The sequence below is a fragment of the Alosa sapidissima genome, chromosome 1 (assembly GCF_018492685.1).
Source record: "Alosa sapidissima isolate fAloSap1 chromosome 1, fAloSap1.pri, whole genome shotgun sequence".
Taxonomy (NCBI): domain Eukaryota; kingdom Metazoa; phylum Chordata; class Actinopteri; order Clupeiformes; family Clupeidae; genus Alosa; species Alosa sapidissima.
The window spans coordinates 20,376,340-20,400,491 of NC_055957.1; the positions used below are offsets into that span (position 1 = coordinate 20,376,340).

At 45.7% G+C, this 24,152-nt stretch overlaps 1 protein-coding gene and 1 non-coding gene across 5 annotated transcripts in view; one reads left to right on the top strand and one right to left on the bottom strand.

Moving 5' to 3' along the window:
- fam13a (family with sequence similarity 13 member A) overlaps positions 1 to 24,152 on the top strand; it is a 60,348-nt gene that overhangs the window by 22,912 nt on the left and 13,284 nt on the right. For all 4 annotated transcript variants that reach the window (XM_042094119.1, XM_042094118.1, XM_042094120.1 and 1 more), the window contains exons 8-14: positions 5,958 to 5,999; positions 12,312 to 12,353; positions 12,593 to 12,772; positions 13,506 to 13,692; positions 17,222 to 17,295; positions 17,875 to 17,914; positions 23,016 to 23,127. In XM_042094119.1, the coding sequence (XP_041950053.1) occupies positions 5,958 to 5,999; positions 12,312 to 12,353; positions 12,593 to 12,772; positions 13,506 to 13,692; positions 17,222 to 17,295; positions 17,875 to 17,914; positions 23,016 to 23,127 (677 nt within the window). The remainder of the gene's footprint in view (positions 1 to 5,957; positions 6,000 to 12,311; positions 12,354 to 12,592; positions 12,773 to 13,505; positions 13,693 to 17,221; positions 17,296 to 17,874; positions 17,915 to 23,015; positions 23,128 to 24,152) is intronic.
- On the bottom strand, positions 1,195 to 1,268 carry trnan-guu. The gene has a single exon. It is a non-coding gene; the product is annotated as a tRNA-Asn (tRNA).

A 24,152-nucleotide genomic window follows, 5' to 3' on the forward strand; every position in this document is an offset into this window, starting at 1 on the left:
GAAGGTTCTTGTTCTGAAAAACCCACCGCCGGAGTCTCCCAAAGGCAGCTGATGCTTGTTTGATTCTGTTCTGGACCTTATTGTCAATGCTATTGTCTTCAGAGATAATGCTCCCCAGGTATTTGAATGATGGAACAACTGACAAGTTTTTCATCTGCAACAGTGAAGATGGGTATTGTGGGTGGGATGTTGGCACTCCATTGGCAGATTACCACTGTTTTGGTGGTGTTGATGGTCAACCCCATCCTGCTGTATGCCCTCACTGCTGCATCTAGGACAGACTGGAGGTCTTGTGGAGAGTGAGATATGAGAGCGCAGTCATCTGCATACTGCAGCTCAAGTATCCTCACTCTGTGCAGTTTGGTGGTTGCCTGCAGCCTCCTCATATTGAAGAGGTTACCATCCAGCCTGTACGCTACTGTCACCCCATTGTTGTCTTCTTCTTGTGAAGAACCTGGGTGACACATATGAGGAAGATGTTAAAAAGCACTGGTGCCAGTACACACCCCTGCCTTACCCCTGTGCGCACATGGGAAAGGGCTAGACTGTTGACCTCCTATTGTCACCCTAGCAGTCATTCCATCATGAAACTGACGGAGGATATTGACAAACTTAGTGGGGCATCCAATACGGAGGAGGACTTCCCACAAGGGATCTCTCTGCACAGTGTCGAATGCTTTGGAGAGGTCGACAAAAGCCATACACAGGTCTTTACCTTGCTCCCTGCACTTTTCCTGGAGTTGCCGGGTTGTGAAGACCATGTCGACTGTGCTCCTGTTCTTTCTAAACCTGCACTGTGACTCTGGTAGCATAGACTCTGTGATGTCATTGATCAGTCTCTGTGGCATCACCTTGGCCAGGACCTTGTCTGCCACAGTAAGAAGTGATATGCCCCTATGGTTGCCACAAATGGCCCTATCCCCTTTGCTTTTATATATAGTGACAATACTGGCATCTCTCCATTGCTTTGGGATGTTTTCATCAGACCAAACCTTGGTGATGTAATGGTGTAGTGTTCTTGTGCAGAGATACCCTCCCTGTTTTACAGTGTAGCAGTTCTGCAGGAATATTGTCAGAGCCAGGTGACTTGTTGTACTTCAGGGAGCGGACAGCTGACAGAACCTCCAGGAAGATATGAGGCTCTGCAGTAATCCTGCTTTTCCTTTGGAAGCCCTATCTCTTGGAAAAGAGCTGCGTCCCTGGGTGGGCTCGAACCACCAACCTTTCGGTTAACAGCCGAACGCGCTAACCGATTGCGCCACAGAGACAGCTGCAAGGCTGTCTGGAGTACAGTTACACTAAGCTTGGCTTGCTGCCTGATAAGGACACCTATGACTGTGCATTGACTACTGTGAACCTGGGCATGTATTGGGCATGCAAGTGTTCATATGAATGTAAAAAAAACATCTATTGGTAAAAAACACTTTTTGAACATTTGAAGGCATAAGTGAGCACTCAGAAAAAAATATTTTTTTCTTTTTGCTTTGTCTTCACACCAACGAGGACCTTTATTCACAGCTGCTGTGTGGCCATGGTTATCAGCCAGATTAGAGTCTGCACACACATAACACATACCTGAGAGTACACACACACACACACACATACACACCCTACCAGAGCCTCTACTCATTTCACACTCTCACATACGTACCCACACACACACACACACACACACGTGCACACACAAACGTATAGCTATTTCTCTCTCTCCTTGTCGCTTACGCACACAGACACACAGAAAACAACCTATGTACAGATTTAGCTTTGTCCACCTGTTATGCTGCTAGGACAGTGTGTGCACATGGACTTGACCCCAGCAGCCTGAGGTCTCTACCAGTGCTCAAGGTTTCCCTCACTCTCTAATAAAGCCAAACTTAGCACCGCAGTAGCCCGGCCCTCCCACCCCCCCACTCGGGGCAAGTGCTCCGCGGCTGTGACTTCATTACTCTTGCAGGGCCGACGCCATGCCTCCACGGTGACAGTTCACATGTGGTGTTGAAACCGCCGGCTTGCGTAGGTACGGCACTAACAAGCCAGCTCAGAGAGGCTTACCAGCCATTTGCTGTACTGTACTTTTGTTGGACTTAGAGTACAAGCATTCCGGGAATGTGTGGCAAGCCTCATCCTTCTTACCCAGTCTCATTTTATGGAATTTTAATGCAGAGTGAGAGGTAGAGGGTACAGCGGGACACAACCCAGTTCGCCCAGTTTCCAAGTTCTCGCGGGTCAGTTTGCCCAGTTTCCAAGTTCTCGCAGGTCAGTTCGGCCAATTTCCAAGTTCTCGCAGGTTAGTTCGGCCAATTTCCAAACTCTCGCGGGTCAGTTCAGCCAATTTCCAAGCTCCCGCGGGTCAGTTCGCCCCGTTTTCCAAGTTCTCGTGGATCAGTTTGCCCAATTTCCAAATTCTCGCGGGTCAGTTTGCCCAGTTTCCAAGTTCTCGCGGGTCAGTTTGCCCAGTTTCCAAGTTCTCGCAGGTCAGTTCGGCCAATTTCCAAGCTCTCGCGAGTCAGTTCGGCCAATTTCCAAGTTCTCGTGGATCAGTTCGCCCAGTTTCCAAGCTCTTGTGGGTCAGTTTGCCCAATTTCCAAGTTCTTGTGGGTCAGTTCTCCCAGGCTCTCACGGGTCAGTTCGCCCAGTTTCCAAGCTCTCGCAGGTCAATTTCCTGTCTCGGTGGGCCTGCTATTGTATTAGGCTGAGGCACAATCTTAGCTCTCTTCTAGATAGGCAAATAGAGTATGTGCATTGAAATAGGTCAAATGCTTACCGATGTTGCTCACACTACCCTTTGTACTGTCATCTTTTGTCTGGATGTAGTGTATGGAATGTTTTTATGTGATTTCAAAAAAAAAGTGGGATGTGTCTTTGCAGTATGGTGCAGTGTGTGTGTGTGTACCAACATTTGTGAAAATTGGATGTTGGGTGCCACACTAAGAGTGATGTAAACTTTTGTCAGTATGGATCACACTACGAATTACAAGCACCTCTTAAATCACATTATTATACTCATTACAAGGTCACGGTCAGTGGATCAGAAAGGAGAGACCTCTACCAAATTTGGAATTTGAGCACCTTGAGGACAAGAAACAAGAAAAAACACTTTTGTCAAATACAAACTAGGGGTGTGTTGAAGTCTGGTCTGGCGTACACTGCTCACCTGTGTTAACTAAAACTTTGTGAAAGGGCTTTGTTAATTCCCTCTGTCAGGTGATAGGAAGGAAGGATTTCTGTTTTGTAATTCATGACGGCACACATATTATTTTAATACTTGGGCCAGACTATGTAACAGCACCGTGAGTGAGAAGGAAAAAAAACACTTGTCCAGATTCGCTCTGAATTCACAAGCTGGGTTGTGAAATGCCACATTATGTGCCTGGTACCTTACACCTGATTTCTAGAGAAGTCCAGAAAGGTTGTAAATGATGGTTTACATTTTTAGAAAGTTAAAGAAACTTTGTTTTGATAATAAAAACAGGCATAGGCAAGTATTAATTCCTAAGTAGTATTATAATTAATTACATTATCAAACTAAAGTAAATATTTCCTTTGCAATTTACTGTCTGCAGAATAGAGCTCCATTGTATACATTCAGGCAAAGGCACACACACACACACACACACACACACACACACACACTCACACACACACACACACACACACACACACACACACACACACACACATACACATTCCCATTCACTTTCTCCTAAACATGTAAACACCCCTTTTACACATACACACCTTCTCCCCCACATTCCTCCAGAGGTGCCGACATGTGATGCCGTGAGCATTTCTAGTGGGCTTGAACTTTGGCCTTGTTTTCTTGGCTCCTGTGTGAATGGGCCCTAAATCCTCGACGAGGCTGGAGCGCTGAGCCATAGTACATACCCACCGGCGGGCCGCACCAGTCCCCTGCCTCCTCCTCCTCTCTCTCTCTCCTCCACGCCCCTGGTGTTACAACACAGCCCACTGGAGAACCTGCCTGCACTGCCCCAGGGTGACTGGCCAAGGCCAGCAGAACGGGACTCCAGTGAATGGGCCGCTCAACAATGCAGCTTAGTTTTGTTAACGCCATTGTTTCACTGTGGCCCTGTGAATGACTGAAATGTGCTAATCGGGATCAATAGGGCCCTAAGCTGGTTTATCTGCGGCATGTACAGCATCTATATCCTACAAAAGAAGTAGTGAACTGATTCTTGTTTTCATTTGTTTGGTCAAATCCGGTCCGTGATTGTGTTTGTTGCTCATGATTCAGTGTAGAAGTAGAACTCATGGAACTCATGAACCCTCAGTTTTTTTATGTATTATAGAATCACCACTAACTTTCAATGGCCTGATATCAGTCCATTTACCTATCTAGCTTCTCATCTTTCACTATCACTGGGCACTTAACCATGGTTAGTGTCACTGAGATTTTGTCTTTTTACATATATGTAATATTAGCAAACAATATTTAGTTTAGTACATATGTGTGACAGTCAAGTAGCCAAATGCATGATCTCTTATTCTGCTCCATCCAAACAAAGGAGATCAGTGAGCAGAAAGAGCAAGTTCTTCTAAATAACAAAAAAGAAAATCTCACCAGCATCAAAAACCTAAGGCAACATCATCACTGATTCCCAATGAGTGACTGAAAGCAACCCTTTTTAAAAGCATTGAATTACTTTTAGGCAATTTAATGCTTTTAAAAAGTCTGAATTCACAAGGCAGGCAAGTCCCGTACGGTGGACCGACACTGCGGACAGCTGCTGATTAGAATGTTGGGGTCCTGCCGAGCTGCAGCAGACCAGGAGGCGTGGCTGAGGCTGCCACAGGAAGCATCCCTAAAAGATGGAGCCTATCTGCTTCTAAGACAATTTATTTGTTGGTGTGATGTACAAAGCTATTATGTACATTATACATTTTTAATATCTCTCTCAGTTGTCTTTTTTCAAGTGTACTGCATTATATCATGTCAGTGTGTAGAACCATTGTGTATGGAATATAAAAATGTGCTGTCTGGCCTTGGGACGCTTGGATGAACAGTAGCCCACACATCCTCCAGTAAGAATAAACAGCTCAGCTACTGTAAGCTGTTGAGACTCACTCTTTCATTGAATACTGTGTTGGGTTTAGCTAGAAGGCCACATAAATCATAGCTAATGTATGAAAAAAATGACCGGGTCAAGGTTTCTACTGAGGGTGTTGAATAACAGGACATACTGAGTTTCTGCTTGTTTCCATAATGCAGTGTATCAGCATTCAGCACTCTGCATGCACCACACAGCAATAAGACACAGCAGGGTCTTACTGTAAATCAAGTCCACCCCATTATGGTCATATTTCGTAAATGTATTTGTTTTACATAGGTTATGTCGTACATTGTAATTGCATATTCTTCTTGGCATTCATGATAATTACAAGTTTTTAGCAAAACTGTTAGCAAATTAGTTTGGCATAGATCATATCAGCTAATTCATCTGGTAGATGTTTTACTTTGCCTGATTTACTGAACAGATTGCTGCATTAACGTAGGCTCTTATGAAATATCCGATCTGAGAGTGTCAGTATGTGGAAATTAAGCAATGTAGACATTAAGTTCCTCTTTTATGCTTGCATAATTTCATCATGTGTCACTGGCAGAGTGCCAGTATGTGTGAGTGGGTGTGGGTGTGTACGTGTGTGCACACTATATTTTTGCTCTCGGCTCGACAGAGTGCCAGTCAGAATAATTAGCGGAGACAACCACAACAGAGGCGCTGGACTGTGGCGCTAGGTGCTCATTGTTCCACACACAAAAGGCGTTTTTTTTTTTTTTTTAAACGCCTCCCCCCAGTTTTTGTTGCACTCTGAAAAACAGTTTCAGGATCATATGAGGTGGAAGAGGGAAAAAAATCACCCCAACAACAGCAAGGCTGTTTAGGTCATGACAAAGCCTAATCACAGCGTAACCTGTTGTTTATTTGTTTTCCCCAACACAGCTCCCTGGAGGAAGAGAGACCAATATCCCCATTCTACGTGAGGTAGGTCCTGCCCTGTGTTATTGGTTTGTTTATGTGTGCATTGACTGTACATGCTTGGTGTGAATTGGAAATAAGGTAGTATGAAAGAATAGTATGAAAGACTGAAGAAAGTAGAAATGAGTAAGTGAAAGAGGAAGAGTGAGTGGAGGTGTAGTTGTAGAAATGACAGAGTGTGTCAAACTGCACAGAAATGTGGAGAACAACAGAGCAGCTACTTCCTCTTCATGGGGAACAGACACTTGGTTAGAAATATCTACATGATGAATGGAGTGCCTGTAACCAGTGTGAGACAGAAAGGATAACAGGGTGATGCACGAGTGGTGCGCAAATTGTGCAAACTGTAATTTGTGTAAAACAGACAGGAAGTTGTACATAACATAAACAGTTACACAATTTCACTCTGCAGCCACTGCAAGTCATTGAATATGCTGAAGCAAATAATCTCTTCCAGAGAAATTCCTGGCCCTACACACATGACAGCAGGGTGTCACTTCAGTCTGTGTTGCCCCGTGAGATCCAGTTCTTTCTACTTCCATACTCCCCCAGCCTTTATGCCATCATTTCATGTTTTGGGGATGCTTTAGCATATGATTACATACACACACACACAGAGTCAGACACACAAGCACATGCTTGACTACCCACACACACCAGCACGCTCAAACAAACACACATGGCTCTATGTCCGTGACGTCCATGTGAGGTTGTCACCTTGTGGCTCAGCCCCAGCCCCATGATGCATACCTATCCTCCCTCCATCTCCTCTTGTCCTCCCTCCATCTCCTCTTTTCATCCCTCCATCTCCTCTTGTCCTCCCTCCATCTCCTCTTTTCATCCCTCCATCCCCTCTTTTCCTCCCTCCATCTCCTCTTGTCCTCCCTCCATCTCTCTACCTCCCTCCATCTCCTCTTTACCTCCCTCCATCTCCTCTTTTCCTTTCTCCTCTCCTCTCCTCTCCTCTCCTCTCCTCTCCTCTCTTCTCTTCTCCTCTCCTCTCCTCTCCTCTCCTCTCTCCTACTCAGTGTTCTGGTCGGTTTGGGCCCGCTGCCTACTTGCTTTTGGTCACATCCACACATCAAAAGGTTCAGTAACAGACTAATCCACTTCCAGTCTGGAGGGGAATGGCCCCTGACCAGACCAGATCAGCACACCTCTTGATCATAATAAGCATGTTGACAAAAGAAGTGCGCGTTCCCAATCCAGCCTAAAAGACTGACTTCAGAATGGCGTAACAGGCCTGGGATTACCTGAATGCCTCATGGTGCGGACTGCTGAAGTATATTTTCTGTAACTTGACGTCTGGTGGTGTGGGACAACCAGGAACAATGGGGAATAGTGTGTCCTGTAATGCGTAGGTGTGTTTTTGTTTTGACTATCTTTTTTCATTTCATATGTTTTTGTTTTTCAGGCCACTTTTATTCCCCCTTGACCCTCTTTGCAGTGTTTTTCTTTTTCTTTTTTTTAGCTCCATGTGGAGCGTGTACGTGAGCATGTGCATGTCTAGATGCGGGTGTCAAGTGTGTGTGTGTGTGTGTGTGTGTGTGTGTGTGTGCATGTTTGGAGTAAATTGCAGTGTGTTACTCTTCTCCATTACTGAGGATCTGTCAACAAGTATGAGGAAATGCTTTCGTTGTTACAAAGCACAACAGACTTTAAATACCTTGCTCAGCCACAACTGTGACTGGTCTGTTAAGGCCACTATCATTAGTAGTTTTTACAGACAGGTCTAGGTATTCCTGGTGGTTCTGGTTGCAGTAAGTCCACATGGTTACACTTTTAAAGTATAGGCAGTCTTGTTTTGTGAAACTTGTTTTGTGAAAGTCTTGTTTTCCTCCATCATGCTTTCTAGCCATGTCATTAGAATGCACTGACCCATTTCGAGGAGGATTTATGACTGACTGTCCTCCATGTAATGACCTACTACTCTCACTGCTACTCTACACAAACATCCAGGGTTAATGCTTCTTTCATGGGGTTAGCGTAGCGCTCCATCCATATTATCTGTAAGCATAGCAACCTGACCTTGTATGTATGTCATGGCGAATTAGGATGTATTATTGAGTTTTCCTCGTTAGTCTGTGTGTGTGCTCCCCCTTGCTGTGCTAGTAGTAGTGTCCACTCATCCTTGTTTTTGAAGATGTGTGTATTCAGTTGGTTTTCAGAGGCTTGGTGGAGTTAGGATAATGGAAGAGTATAATTTACCTTGACCACATCTGGCAGAGGGTATTTGTGGCCGTTGGTCTGTGAATTGTCAATGCTTGTTCAGTGCGTTTAATTTAATTTTGTTCCTTTACACTGGTAGGACAGTTATGTAATGATCAAGGGCCATCATTGTGACTTTAGCTCTGTAATGATAAGCTTACATGTCATAACACACACACACACACACACACACACACACACACACACACACACACACACACACACACACACACACACACACACACACACACACACACAAATACAGAGATATCTCTGTTATTCTATCTTTGTATCTTTGACTTTTCACCACCTGCCTGCCTATCTGTCTCTTTTTCCCTCTCTCTCCCCCATGTTCCCCTCTCACTCTATCTCCCAGTCTGGTTCACTCGTTAAAGGCTCCATCTCCCCCTTCATGTACTCGTCTTCACCTTTCTCACACTCTTGTATTGCTCTCCTCCTCTGTATCTACCATTCTCTCTTTTCTAGTCCTTTCTCCTACCCTCTGTTGCTCTCTCTCTCTCTCTTGTTGGCCTTGCCTCACTCTCTTACCATTTGGCTCTCTGTCTGTTTGTATATGTCAAGGCCTCCTTTCTGTCACCACCTCTAGTTAAGAGCGTCACACAACTCTTGGCACTGTCCATCTCTCTGGTCACTGGTGGCCTTCCCCCTTCCAGAATTGACCAACCCCTAACTGGAAACCAGAGTGGCCTACTACAGCATTCTGACTCAAATGTCAGATTATGAGCCTCGCTGTGATCTGCTAACTAGGCCATCATCCTGGTGCTGGTAGAATTGTCAAACTGTCTTCCTGTTGTTGGCAGCCGTAGCACGTTTCATGTCTGCCAGTCAGTGGCCTCTCCGGAAACTTGTACCGATAACAGTCTAAATATGGACAAAGCAAAGACCCAACAGACGATAGTGCTCTGACTGAGTATGAATACAAAGTGCCAAAACACCCGTGTATGACCCCCTTATACAGAGAGTATTACAGTAAGGGACCGCTGTAGTTCAGGGAAAGTGAGTCATTGTCTCAATTGGTGGTAGTGCTAGTGAGAATCCAACACTGCAAGAGTAATCATTGTCATGATTTGAACTATCACAGATCTAATCACTTCAAATGTTTACATTGTTTACAATGTTTTTTACTCTATAAACGCTTAGCAAATCTCGGTTGTAAATTAATTACCCATGAACTGACCCTAACCATAACCTGAACTTTAACCTTTACCGCACACAAGCTTTAATCCAATTATTACCTTGAACATCAGCCAAGCTGAAGGTATCTCTTTATCTCTTTGCAACTCTTACCGGCAGCCGGTTGTGAACAGAAAAGTGCCGTCTCAATGAAACGGGACAGGGATTGAGTTAAAATGATATACACAATCTTGAAATTCAAATAGCACACACACACACACACACACAGCTGGTCAGACTGGTGTGTGAAAGACATCGGCCCATGGAGAGATCATGTCAGGATTGTACATGTCCACCTGCTGTGTTCCTGCATGTCTATGTTTATGCTGTATGTGTGGGTGTTAGGTATGCATGCTGGTGTGTATGTATGTATGTTTGTGTCTGTGTGTGTTTGTATTTCTGTCTGTCTGCCTGTGTGTTTGTATGTGTGTATGTATGTGTGTGTTGGGGTGGGTGTTAGGTTTGCATGCTTGTGTGTTCAAATAGCACACACAGACACACACACACACACACACACACACACACACACACGCACACACACACACACACACACACACACATAAATTCCTAGCATTAATTATGAAAGAACAAGAACTCCCCGGTGGTGCTAATAGTGTTTTTGCTGGAGGGACAGAGGAAAGGGTAGTTATGTAAGATCTCTTAACTGCTGTGGGTGTCAGGCCGGAGCGGAAGAGACTGCGTTAATGATTCTCACCTCAACACTTTTTCACTGTAATCAATACCACTGCCCTGTCACAATGTCGCCTGCCATGTTCATTACACATTAAGCCATCTTTGGTGAGTAACCTTTTTGCTGAATGTAAGTCATGCCTATTTTTGGAGATCCTGCCTTGACAACTGGTCATTATTTCACCTCTCTTGTTCTCTTGAGCGACATTCCTCTTTACCTCGTATCGACTTGGCTTTGCCGGTCCGTTCGCCTGGTTGTGAGTTCTTGCTAGGTCATCGCCTTGATCTAGAGGGCACAAATGAAGCCAGTCTTCGTTATCTTGCCCTCTTGAACTGTGTGGGGGGTGTTTTCTTCTCTATTCATCACCCTTCCCTCTGTCCACCCCTTTACCTTGGCTTGTGCAATTTAATTTCATCTGAATGTCACTCTTGTTGCTGTCCTCACCTCATCTGTTGCCTTTGCACTAGTCCTCATCAAAGCTGTGGTGTCACTGTCAACATCAGTGTTTATGGTGAACCAACACAGGGTCACCCCTGCTCACTCACAGATTCACAGATGAACCTTCTCCTTAGAAAAAGGGTCAATGGCTGATCAACATTTATAGATTTAATCATAAATAGTACTGTATGTCAAAGAATGCCATTATAAAAACATACCGGTAATGTAAAAGAGGCACTGGCATAACAATCACAAACAATTACAAAAAAAATAATAATAATAATAAATTGCTCAAAAAAATTAAGGGAACACTTACAGTTTTCCACAATTGTTAAAACACATTTTTTGAAACCTTCCACCCTTTTCTCCGTTCTCAAACTACATTCACAGAATGTCTCACAGTTCTTGCAAAATAAAACATAGAACACTATGATTGAAGTGTTCCCTTAATTTTTTTTGAGCAGTATATTTTGAGCATGATATGGGGGATGGATTCATAATAAACAATGAGTCTTTATTATTTTACAAGGACAAGCTGTTAAAAATCTTTTCAGTCTTTGCAAAGACATTGAACATCCAGGCCATTTAACTAGCGGGTCTTTCTCTTCATCACAACAGGAGAGAGAGGTTGTGATGTCAAGTGTCAGCCTGTGTTGAGACATCAGACAGACCTGCAGGCATAAATCACGTGTCCATGGATGGCTCTCTGAAAATGTCTCCAAAAGGGGCACACAAAGGTCAAAGATCAAGCACTTACGAGATTTACAGATGTTGAAAAATTCATACCTGTTTATTCTCTAGAGATTGTATTAAATGTCAAGTTGAGTTTAGGCGTCTGTGTCCAGACCACCTTCTCTGTTGTATTGAAGAGCAGTGATAGTCCATTTGGGAGTCATGGGTTCAAATCCCAGACAGCCCATGCACTTGCATAACACACGGCTCCACTGTCCTGAGTGAGTCCTGATAGCTAGAGCCTGTTGACTCAGGGTAATTTAATGTCCACTGAGGGTGGACAGGAGAAATCGTGTGTGGCGGTGGTACAAAAATGAGGCTGGGTTAGTTAGGACACAGGTGGTCAGACAGGTGTCTGAAAGACGTCGGCCCATGGAGAGATCATGTCAGGATTGTACATGTCCACCTGCTGTGTTCCTGCATGTCTGTGTTTATGCCATATGTGTGGGTGTTAGGTTTGCATGCTTGTGTGTATGTGTGTATGTTTGTGTGTTTGTATCTCTGTCTGTCTGCCTGTGTGTGTGTATGTGTGTGTGTGTGTGTCTGCCTGTGTGTGTGTGTGTGTGTGTGTGTGTGTTTCTGTGTGTGTGTGTGTGTGTGAGTGTGTGTGTGTGTGTGTGTGTGTGTGTGTGTGTGTGTGAGCATGGAGGGGCCATTCCCAGCCAGTGGTAGGTGTGCTGCCAGGGTTCTGACAGTTCCCCTGACTGGAACACACAAGTGGTATGCAGAGTCATCTCCCACATTCTCTCCGTCCATCTCTCCTTCACACACACACACACACACACACACACACACAGGCTGCAGGGATGAAAGGGGGGTAGCTAATGAGTTCATATGGGTGTATATGAGGTAGAGCTTAGAGTTGAATGACAGTGACAGAGATTCTCCTGGAGTCTGACCAATGTGCCTGATGCTTAAACTGTCAACTGAGGCTTAATTTGCCTACTCACTGTATGTACAGTATGCAATGTCTCTAACAGACTCTCTCTCTCTCTCTTCCACTCTGTTCATCTTACTCTCTCTGTCCACTCCCGTTTGTCTCTTTCTGCCTCTAGCTCTCAGACCTCCCCAGATAATTGTAGACCTGACCTAGCACAGTAAGTAACAAACTAATTTAAAAGTACATTCATTAAATCAAACTACATAGAACCACCCCTGATCTTAACCTTATACCCACTCTCTCAACTCAGATGTGTTAATACTCTCTGATCAGAGTAAAAGCCCAGTGGGCCTGGCGTGATGCTGTTGTCCTTGCGGTTGCAGAAGAGAGGACCACTATCTGTCCTGTTGCATTCTCATCTGTCCCTCCCCTTTTCCTCTTTTGACTTTGCTTCAGATTTCTGGAAAGGACCATTCGCTCTGCGGTTGAGCAGCATTTGTTTGATGTGCACATGCATGGGGGTCAAAGTTCAGACGACCCTGACACAAATGGTCAACTGGCGTCTCCCGTGACAACAGCTCGTCAGAGGCGACGTCAGCAGCGTGAGCAAGAGGAAGTCCAAAGACAGCGAGACAGGTGAGAGTGTGTGTGCGTGTGCGTGTGCGCGTGTGTGTGTGTATGTGTGTGTGTGTGTGTGTGTGCGTTTCTGACCTGTCTTATCACCAGCTTAGTGGCTGAGTGGGTCAGATAAAAGACCTACAGAAGCGCAGGAGGCCACCTGGGACCGCATCTTTGGATGTAGGCGGCGTCCTGTAGGAATGCGCTGGGTTGTTGTCTAAAACAGTCCAGGGTAATGGCCAGTCTGTTCCCATTCGAGATCTCATCTCTCTGTCTGTGTGAGATTGAGGGGAAACGTGTGTGTGTGTGTGTGTGTGTGCCTCAGTAGCCCACTAATCCTTGCTGATAGAGACGTCATGGAGTCCCGCCAAGCCCACACTAAAAACAATGGCTTAAGCGGGAAGTGTTAGACCTTTTTAATACACTTTGGTCCAAACAGAATTAGGGGGGTTGTCATAAGAACTTTGTTGTGTTTTGATATTTGAGGTGTTTTTTTCTCCTTCTCTAGGGTATTTATATGTGGTAGTGGTGACCAGGGTGATGCGGTCATTTTACTGTGCCCTCAAGAGTACGTCCCCAAGGGATACTCCAACAGAGCAGCGGAAAAAAGAAGAAAATAAATAGTTCCTGGTGGTTTCCTGGTGGTGCTGTGATCTGAAAAGCAGATCTGTTTCTCTCTCCTGCTCTCTCTCACCCTCCCTCTCTTTCTCTATCTCTCTCTGTCTATCTGGCTTTCTCCCACTCGCTCCAGGGAAGGCATCAACAAGGAGAACAATCCCTCGATAGGAGTTATCAATAACGGCAGTGTCGGAGAGGACAGCTTGGGACACACACACGCGCACGCCCAGAAACACTCGGTGGAGGGGCCTAGACACAGGAAGAGCAAACACGCTGTTCCCACGCTGGCTGAACTCAGGGACAACCAGGATCCCCCCTCGGTGAGTCTCACAGCCTACGCATTAGCTTTAGAATGATTCAGCCAAATGTGGGTTCTCTCTATCAGCCTCTCCCCTCCACTCGCTCTCTTTCTCTCTCCCCTCCACTCTCTCTCTTTCTCTCTCCCCTCCACTCTCTCTCTTTCTCTCTCCCCTCCACTCTCTCTTTCTCTCTCCCTCCACTCTCTCTCTTTCTCTCTCCCCTCCACTCTCTCTCTTTCTCTCTCCCCTCCACTCTCTCTCTTTCTCTCTCCCTCCCCTCGCTCTTTCTCTCTCCCTCCCCTCGCTCTCTTTTTCCCTCCTTCTGTCTCTTGTGTTCTTTCTCTCTCCCTCTACCCTCTCTCTTTCTCTCTCCCTCTCTCGTGCTCTCTACTGCTTTGGCATTTTCTCTCTTTCTTTGCTGTCTCTGTGCCCCTTACTTGTCTGTTTGTTAACTTTTCATGATCTTAAATGATCTTGACCTTTTATTCTATTTTTTTCTGCTGCTTTTTCCCTCCCTCTCTCTCTTCTTCTCTCACTACATCTCACTACATACTACTTCTCTCTCTCTATCCGTCTCTCTCTCTATCTCTCTCTCTCCTGCTCTTTATCTGCTGTGTCTAATTTGGTTGACCCTGTTCTAGCCCATGTTTTTCTTGTGTTTGCCTCAGTTATGCTCTTCTCTATGCCCTCCCTCTCTCCCTGGCTCTCTCTTGCTCATTGGCATCCTGTACTGTCTGGTAGACTTAGTGAGATGCAGACCTGTCTGCTAGACAGAAGGTGTGCAGCAATGCTCCTGCACCGCTGAATACAGACCAGACAGGCAAACCCTCAGAATAAAAAAATGAATCACTTTGTCCAGACTGTAGGCTATGTTATGGTGTATTTCTGACCCACTTGTATTTGTACCTACAACCTCTGACTCACTTATCTACCCACGGGACAGTCTTAGAACCCTTTATTACCGTGTCTTGCATCATCATTTCTGAGGGGCCATATTGTTGTGGAATTTTCAGTGAAACAGACTGTTCAGACTATCAGACTACAGACTATCACTGCTACAATTTCTCAGACGAAGTGATGTGATTGATAAACAAATATGTTATTAACACAAATATGTGTTAATGAGAGCTACACAAACGCGTTTTGTGAGGGTAATGTCCTTAATTGTTTTGTTGGCCCGCCACACTGAGGGCTGAGAGGCTTGTTTTCTGAGGGTGGCCACTGTTCACCCGTGAAACCCTTTTCTGGGAACTCACCCCAGGTAATTTGTGGCTGCAAAACCATGCTTTTGTTTTGTTTTGTTTTTGTTTTGTTTACATGCGTGGGTATTTTTATACCTCTTGTTCTAATGGCTGGGACCAATGCCAAGCAATTGGTGGCAAGGGCAGTTTCCTTTTGGAAAGTAGATTGTGTTGGTAGGGGTGGGGGAGTGTGGGGGGGGGGGGGGGGTGCAGAAACGGGAAGAGAGAGACGTGGGTAGACAGAGAGTGGGAGTCGGGAAGGCAGGAGACGGGAAATCACTTCATGCCATAAAAGAAGTGTACTGATGAGAACTCTCTGATGTGTGTGTGTGTGTGTGTGTGTGTGTGTGTGTGTGTGTGTGTGTGTGTTGCATCATGTGGAGCCAAGCAGGGCTGTGGAACATGATGTATTGCGGAACAGTGTAATGGCACCTCAATTAGCCAAAGCTTTTATCCTGATTTAGACAGCCACTGGCCAGTGTTTTTTTCCCTCACACACACTCGGGTTTCTATGGTGCTACAGCAAGTGCCCACAGTGTTGAAAGAGATGCTCTCTCCATGTGCTCATGAGCAAGTACACTCACACTCTCTCGTTCACACACACACAGACACACGCGCGCACACACACACACACGTGCGCGCACACACACACACACACACACACACAAACACACACGCACACACACGCACACACACACACACACACACACACACACACACACACACACACACACACACACACACACACAGTATGTGTAATCTTGTGTGGCCAGGAAGAACAAATGGTTCATGACCAGCTCATAAAGTAAAGAGGATGGGTGAAAAAGAGTGGTGCGAGGACATCTAAATTAAGGGACAAAAAACAGCAACAGCATAGGCGCATTCGCTTTGCTCCACAGCAGCTCTTAGACATGGCAGGATGTGATCCAGAACACATGAGACTCCCCAAGGTTCATTATTTTCCCCTCTGATCCTGTGGTTTTGCCAAGAGGGCTCTCAGGCCCACATAGAGATGTGGTCGACATGCCCGCTGCTTCTGAAGCCTAGCAGTTGGCCACACACTGCAGGAAATCATGTCTTGAAAAGACTGTACAAAAGGACATGACTTGCATGTTTTGTTTCACTGGTTGTGCGTGTGTGTGTGTGTGTGTGTGTGTGTGTGTTTTTGGGTGCTAGTGCGTTTCCTTGTGTTACAATGGCAGATTTGTGGCATGGTGTTCACATCTCTGGGAATTATGAGACCTCAGACTAGATCAGGGTCAGGAGAGGAAACAAAATGGCGGACAGACCAAGACATCAGAGATGTGTTTCCTGTCCAGTCTAGGTCAGCATTTTTAGAGACTAAACGGGTCATCAGGGCACGTCCCCAAGGTAGCTACCCATGTATGTTTGCGTGCCTGTCATGGGGGCGATGTGATTATTTACGGACTTTGTGTACCTGTAAATCAAATCAATCTTAACTCCATCTGGATTTTACTCGTGGCTTATGTAAGAGCTGAGGGGACACTTGACACTCTGACACACATCTGATAGCCGGGGCAACAGACTGCAGGGACGACCTCCACCAACCCCCAGACTGCAGCAGAAACATTGGCTGTGTGACTAGGCTGTGACTGGGGTTGTCTGATGCAATAAAGGCAGCCCTCAAAACCTAGAAGAGTGGCAGACCTATGGATACCTCAGAAACCTTTGCCAGGAAACTATTTATGGAACGTGCTAATATAGTGTGCAGACTCAATTTTCGGGACAGCTGTGTGTGTGTGTGTAACACCTGTTGGCCATTTTTGCATTATTCAAAGTATTGAGGTTATCCTCTCCTTTCTCACCGGTATTAAACTTATGTGAGTGTGTGTATATGTGATAGCCTAGTTGTTTATGAATGGAAAATTACTAATAGAACATACTTACTCAGCTTGGCTGCGTGTTTCGTGCAGCTGCATAAGTGATATTTATACTCAGTGGAATCACATACACGGATACTCTATGCCTGTGCCACCAGGGAGCTTTCCCTGTTGCATACTCCAGCTCCTCTTCTAATGTCATAATCAAGTTATCATCTCAGTCACATTAAAGAGGGAGATGGAGAAGAGCCTCCATTGAAGTTAAAACTCTCCTTCCTCAGCTGGACAAGTGAATCATTGCCAAACATGGTTAAATAATTAGTCTTAATTGAATAGGAATTATAAATAGAATTATACAACCACGTCAGCAATATGTTACCTTTTGGCCTGTCCTGTTGGGCCACATTTCTAGTGTGGTTGAGGTCATCTCACTCTGCCTTTGCTCTCTCTTTTCTGTTCCTGCTGCAGTCCAATAAATGTTTCAAAGTACCAAAGGCACATGACCCAGTCTCACCAGAGAACATGGAATATTCAGAAGTGTGGTGAGTACTGCACGACGCTCTCTTCAGTTTAGTGTTCGCGACTGCATGTGAGAGTCCTGCAAACACACGGAAGCAGAAGATATAAAATACCCCACACACACACACACACAGCAGCACCTTGCAGCCTTGCTGTGTGGGATGCAAAGGAATGTGGCTAAACACAACAGTCTTTTTGTATGTCTGTGTGATGGTATGTTATGGAAAACTCTCTTGGTAAAATAGAATGGGAGCATATCACCTACATCACATCCACCCATCAAGTTTGAAATATGTAAACAGAGGAGATGTGGAAAACACAGGAGATTGTGTAATGTAGTTGTGAGAACTGGTGCATACTTTGAGAACAGTAAAGCGTTCAACACGATTGCCACCTTGTGTTTGTCCTCTAATAGCTTGAGTGCCTGTATCTTATCAAAGAGCTATTCTTGATAGCTTAGGAGAGGCACATTCACTGACTTAGACATAAGAAGGCAACTGGGTCCAGAACCACTCCGCGCCTTTCTGAGCGCTATGCCCTGTAGAAGCCTGTGAAATGACTGGGAACCCAAATGACATGAAGTTTTCCCCTCCTCTTCACAGGGATGAACATCACAGAGACCAAGACAGCTGTTCAGCACAGGTGAGTGTTCACCTCTTGTTTTCGTGGCGTTGTCTTGTTTGCACAGGATGCATCCTGTTCATCGTCTGGTTTTCTACTGCTGATGTTGTTGAACAGTATTCACATATTGTCATTTAGTGAATTATTTAGTTTAGAGGGACATGCATATGGTACATATTGTATTTGTAAAGGCAACAACTTATTCTCCCCTTAAATGCACAGACACAATGATGAAGCATTGTGCAACATGATATAGAAGTAATAAGACAATCTTGTCACTTCCGTGCTCTTCCGTTTTCATTGGCATGTGATGCTGTTGGACAGAAATATGTGGGCTGACTCTGCCAACTCCTCTCTTGGGGCTATTTGAGGTATCAGGAAAGGCTTTTTCAGCATTGTTTGTCTGTGAGCACCACAGCAAGTGTTTACCACAAGCGTAGTTTTGCTTTGCTAAAGGGAAAAAAGAAGGCAGTCTCCCAGTGCTACCAGCATTAGTCATGTTACACAGCAGTGCTGGAGGTCGGAGTAGCTTGCACAACAGATGCTCTTCCCAGGCTTCCCCACGGAGTGTCAAACAGTATCCCACACAGCAGACCGGGTGTGAGCAGGCGGTCAGCAGCCTCTCATTCCTCTCTTGGCCGAGGTGTTCACCTCTGACACAGATTCTCTGTTTGAAAGGGCGCGGCACTCCAAAAAACACAATTTGACTGAATTGCCTCCAACCGATCCATTGTTTTTCATTGTGAGCATCCTGGTTCCGGAACCAGAATGGTGGACGAGTGCCAGTCCAGACTCTCAGCCTGCTTTCCAGCTATCATGTTTGTGTGTGTGTGTGCGACGTGCATGCGTGTGTGTGTGTGCGTGTGTGGACGAGTGCCAGTCCAGACTCTCAGCCTGCTTTCCAGCTATCATGTTTGTGTGTGTGTGTGTGCGACGTGCGTGCGTGTGTGTGTGCGTGCATGTGTGTGTGCTTGTGTGTGTGTGTGCGTGTGTGTGTGCTTGTGTGTGGGCGTGTGTGTGGTTATATCTCTGTGTGTGCCTGCATTGTGTGACTGTTAAAAGGGTTGTTTACATAGTTTGTCCCTGTGAACATGTGGGATATTGAGTGTGTGCGTATGCATGCGTGTGTGTGTGTGTGTGTGTGTGTGTGTGTGTGCATGTGGATTTGCGCTTGCGTCTAAACGTGGGCGTTCACGTCTCTGTGCCTCTGTGTTAAGTGTGTACTGTGACACAGTGACTTGCTCCAGAGTGGACACACACGGTCTGCAGATGGCTGGGGTGGAGGTTGACCTCCAGCCTCCTCCACTACTGACTCAGGGCGGCACTGCCAGGCCATCTGCTGCGCCACAGCTCGCCTGGCGCTCTGGCATCACCATGTTTTTCAGTAGCAGCAGGGTGACCCCATCTGATCCTTAAATCCACCCTCTCCGTCCTGCCCACTCCAACTGGACTCGTCAGTCCTCCTGCCCGGTTCAGCCCTACTGAGCATTTCAGTAATTAGCCACCAATAATTGTCTTTAATCCTTTGAAAGAAAAAGGGCATAATAATAATGTGCTGCACAAGACAGGCATCATATTGAAGCATACACACCAACTGGCCTTGGATTTGGTTATACACTTGTCTCACAAGAGTGCTGTATAATTAGTTCATCTAAACACTGGACTGGCTTAATCACTGTGTTTATAAGACACTTGTTTATCATTTCTGAAACAAGGTTAGCTGGGGGCGTTTTGGTCCTTTGCACAGTAAATGGGAACTCTGAATCAGCTCCAGTAACCTTACAACCTTACTGGAGAAGCAAACACACACACAATTACAGACACACACACACACATAGTTACACACACACACACACACAAACGCATGCACGCACATGCACACACACACACACACTCTCTCTCACTCATACATAGGCATGCCTACTGTATCAGTGTGTCAGTGCATGGTCTAGTAACCGGATCACATGCTCCAGTGAGTAGAACACGGCGTCCTGTACTATACCATACATCCACCGATACGCCGCCTCCACTGTCCCCCTTCAGACATGCCGCCTCACAACTCCAGCAGGCAGCAGGGGCTTAAGAGATTACTGACTTCAACACCAACCTCTCTCCAAGTCCACGCAACGCTGGGGAACAACTCAATACCTCAGCCTTTAATCATTAAAAAGGTGACTAAATCCAGTATAGATTAAACAGGAGGTGTTGTTCTCAATGAGTTAAGAGTGATGTTTGGATTTGACTTACGACGGACAGTGTAATCAAAGCACTGCCGATACTGCATGTTTATGGATAAGTTGTTTGGGTTATCTTCCCTAAAAATGCTTTTGCAGTGTGCACACAGATGGCATGGTTGTTTAGACTGATGATCTCATACTTTACAAGTATAATCTTTGTTTACCAATTTGACTGCATAGGTTTCAGTTTAAATACTATTCAAATACAAAAATCAAAGGTGTGACCAACATCTGTGGCCTCCACCTTATTCTCAGTAGAGTTGACACATGGGACGACAGTCGCTACATTTCTGTGCATCAGGCACCCCAGGCTGAGTCTCATCCCTTTTAATCCTGTGTGTGTGTGTGTGTGTGTGTGCGTGCGTGTGTATGTGGTGTGTGTGTCTGCTTCCATATGTATGACCTCAGTAAGAGATTGCAATACAACAGTTTTAGGACAGACCCCCACAGAGAAACTGTACCACGCATGACCAGTAGAGATTATGTAATTGGGGCAGCAATGAACAAACTGAAGCAGTGCTTGCTGTTACCCCACAGCTGATGGACTGCCCCGGCAACCCCCCAACAACGAGCCTCACAAGACTGTAATTGGTCTTTGTGTGTCTGTAGTGGTTGCACAAATTAGTGCACTGAGAGAGCTTCTTAGGTTTGCTCTATGTCTTTTCAAAATAATGACTGAAACTTAAATGATTGCCATATACTGCAACTCTCATGCCACTTTTGAATGTCATACCCTTAAATTCCATAGCTAATCTAAAAAGTTGTAATAATTGATTTGCTAAATGAGTCACAATAGTTTTCCTACATTAATATAACATTAAAGTGATCAAAAACCAGTCATACATGAAACCAAAATCTCCAGTTAACTATTAAGCAATTCCCCTCTTTTTAGCCTAGTTCACAACATTTCAATGGTCTGATTAATTTGTTCTCACTGAGGTGCCATTGACACTGTGATTGCATCAAGGCCAGATTAACCTGTGACTTGGATTGGGTGAAGGATTGGCGAAGTTGGGTCTGTCTGTTATTATTGTGTGCTTGTGTAGTCAGTGACAAGTTTCTGGGCCGTGCGTCACGTGAGCTTTGCCTAAGGAGCTCACTGAAGTCAAATGGCCTCCATTGTTCTCTCTGAGCAAGTGCTAATGGTTCGTTCAGTAGGTTGTCAAAGCTGTTTGTTTGTGTCCTAAATGGCTGTGTAAACGTGTTTGTTTGTGTGTGTGTGTGTGATTTACCTGTGATCTCATGGTTGATTTTTTTATTTATTGTGGTTAAAAGTTTCCATGTGTATGCATACAGTATGTCAGTGTACAATATGTGTTCATGATGTGCGCCAAATGCCACATCCAAGTAAACAGTCAGAGTAAACACTGTCAGTATTTAGTGGGAGAGGAAATTTCCGTCGCCGCAGTGCAAGCATGTGAGTGCCAGAGCAGAAGCTGAGAAGCATAGCGCATAGCTCTACTTCAAACAACCAGCATCCACATGAGGAATCTGGTAGTTGACAGCTGGAACCAACAGCTTGTGTTTCCATCTCTGTGGTGGTGATTCTCCATGTCACAAACCACCCCTCGCGCCTAGTCGCCCAGACATACTGTAGAAAGATAGGGCGTGTGGCTGGAGTCGCAGTTGATCACATTAAACTAATGAAGATGAATGGAAGATTTAGTCTCAGTGTTGTAAATATAGCAGATGTCTTTGCCAGAGATAGGTGTTAGTCATAGACAAGGCAATACCCAGACTCTTGCTTACTGGCATAACAATAGAAAAATGACTAGTGCATTCACTGTAAATACCAGATGGTTTGCGTCTGTTGGCTCTCTGGGTCTCCGATAGCATTCAGTGTACAGTAGGGATAATAATAGCAGTGGTAGTCACGGCGGGTTATAAGAGCTAGTAACATGGTGTAATTGGAGTTGGAGTGTCCAGGCGAGTGGGCTATCTGGCCATGGTCAGGGTGAGGCGGGGGCTGGAGAGTGACTTGTGACTAGCTTCCAGCAGGTAATGCTCTGATCTGATCTGATCTGGTCCAAAAATAGCCCCCCGCCCCGCCCTTCCCATCCCACAGCCCATGCAGCAGAGGCGGAAGCGTGAGCCAGCGTGGTCAGGGCTTAATTCCTGAGTCCTGGCTGTGAGCATAGCCTGCCTGCCTGCATGATCAGAGAGTGAGAGAGAGAGAAAGCAGAAAGGGAGAGAAAGGGGAAACAGCAGGTATGAAAAACACATTACTCAGTGTAGGTCAGTGATCAGTGAATAGCAAACATTTTAGAGAGAGTTGTTTTTTTTTCTGTACAGACATTGATAAATGGTGTTTGTGAGAGAAAGAGCAGGCTGGCTAGAGAGAGGTATGCTTGCTTGTGTCAGGGAGTAGGACTTCCAAGCAATCCTGCCTGCGTGCTTTGCGTGCTCTTCCTTGCTCACTCTCCCTATGCCTTCTCCCTCCCCTCTCCCCCCTCCCTCCTACCGCGCACTAGTGAAACAAACAACTCTAGAGGTGCAATGAAGCGGTGAACATAGGCAGATTTGAAGAGAGTGAAAGAGAGAGAGAGAGAGAGAAGCAGGAAAAAAGAAAAACACTCACTAAAAGACACGAGCAGATTGTCACAAGCGTGCATGCACACACACACACACACACACATTACAGATGGGGGGGTGGAGGGACTTGTTTTTGGCCAGCAGCCCCAGCCAATCGAGCAGCAGTGGTTTGGGGCTTGTCCCAGCTGGTCCCGCCTCTTCCCCCTGTGACAGGCTGCTGAGGGGAGGAGCCAGGCAGGCACAGACAGTGCATGGGAGAACTTAAGGAGCACGCAGCCCCCACTCTCCTCTAATTTCTGTTTATCCCGTCTTCTCCCTTTATTCTCTCGACTGTGTGGAAACACTCACCACAGACGCCTGCCATGAAGATCCAGGAGGCTCTCAGTGGCTCGGACCCTGGAGAGGGCTGTGAGGACGTGCCTCGTCTGGACCTCTCCTCCCTCACTGAGGACAACAACTGGGGAGGTGAGTAGGCTTCTCTCTCTCTCCCCCCTCTTTTCTCTTTCTCTGCTCTCTCTCTCTCTTTCCTGCACTCTTCCTCTCTGTCTCTTCCCGTGCTCTGTGGGGTGGGTTTGGAAGCACATGGGTGGCAGCTGCGAGGCTGCTCGCTGCATCGACTTGAGTTGTTGCTCCATGCAAAGGGAAAGAGAAGCACAGAAGCATGCTTCTTTTCGACCAGCCTGTTTTGGTTTTTGCCTCACTGCACACAAGGGATGGTACGTGTCTGACGGCCTATTATGTTTTTTAAATCCTCAACCCCAAATGGTGGAATAACAGGAAAATCTGGATCAGTTTTTTTGTTTTGTTTATTTTTTTTCTTCTTTGTGAGAGAAACATTTTTAATTGCTCAGCTGTCACTACTGTTTGGAGACTGTTGCGTTGTGGAGCTAATGATTACTCAGAGATATCAAAAGTGTGAATAGTCAACAAGTGGACAGGGCTGCTTTGGGCTGCTTTTCAAACCTCTCAGCTTGTTGTGTCTTCCCAGAGGTGAAACACACCAGACATGCTGGGAGGATTTAAAGGGTGGCTCTGTTTCATGTGCATGGTTTCACATTGTTAACTGTTCAGTTGTACAATCAGTCTCTTTACCAACGCAGTGTTAATGTTCTTTGTTCTTTTAGTTTGATTTTTTTTGTTGTAAAAAATATAATCAGAAATCCTCCCATTACTTATTTATTACCAATACATGTTCCATGGGGGAAAAAAAAGTTTAATGTTTGCCGGGAAAGGATGCAATTAGTGTCTGTGGGATAAAAAAAGTAACATTTGTGCCCTGCCTCTGGCTCAGAGCCTCAGCCCTTGGCGTGGATATCCATCGCCTGTGATCAGTGGCCATTTAACCAGAGGGCAGCAGAGTGTCCAGGCGTTGGCTGCTAGTCATGCTGTATGTGGAGAGCAGTGTGGTGGAGCCCAGCAGCAGGATGAGGAGCTGGGGCTAATGGGGCCTCCAGTGTGAGTGGGCAGTGGGCTGGTCTGCACTCACCTGC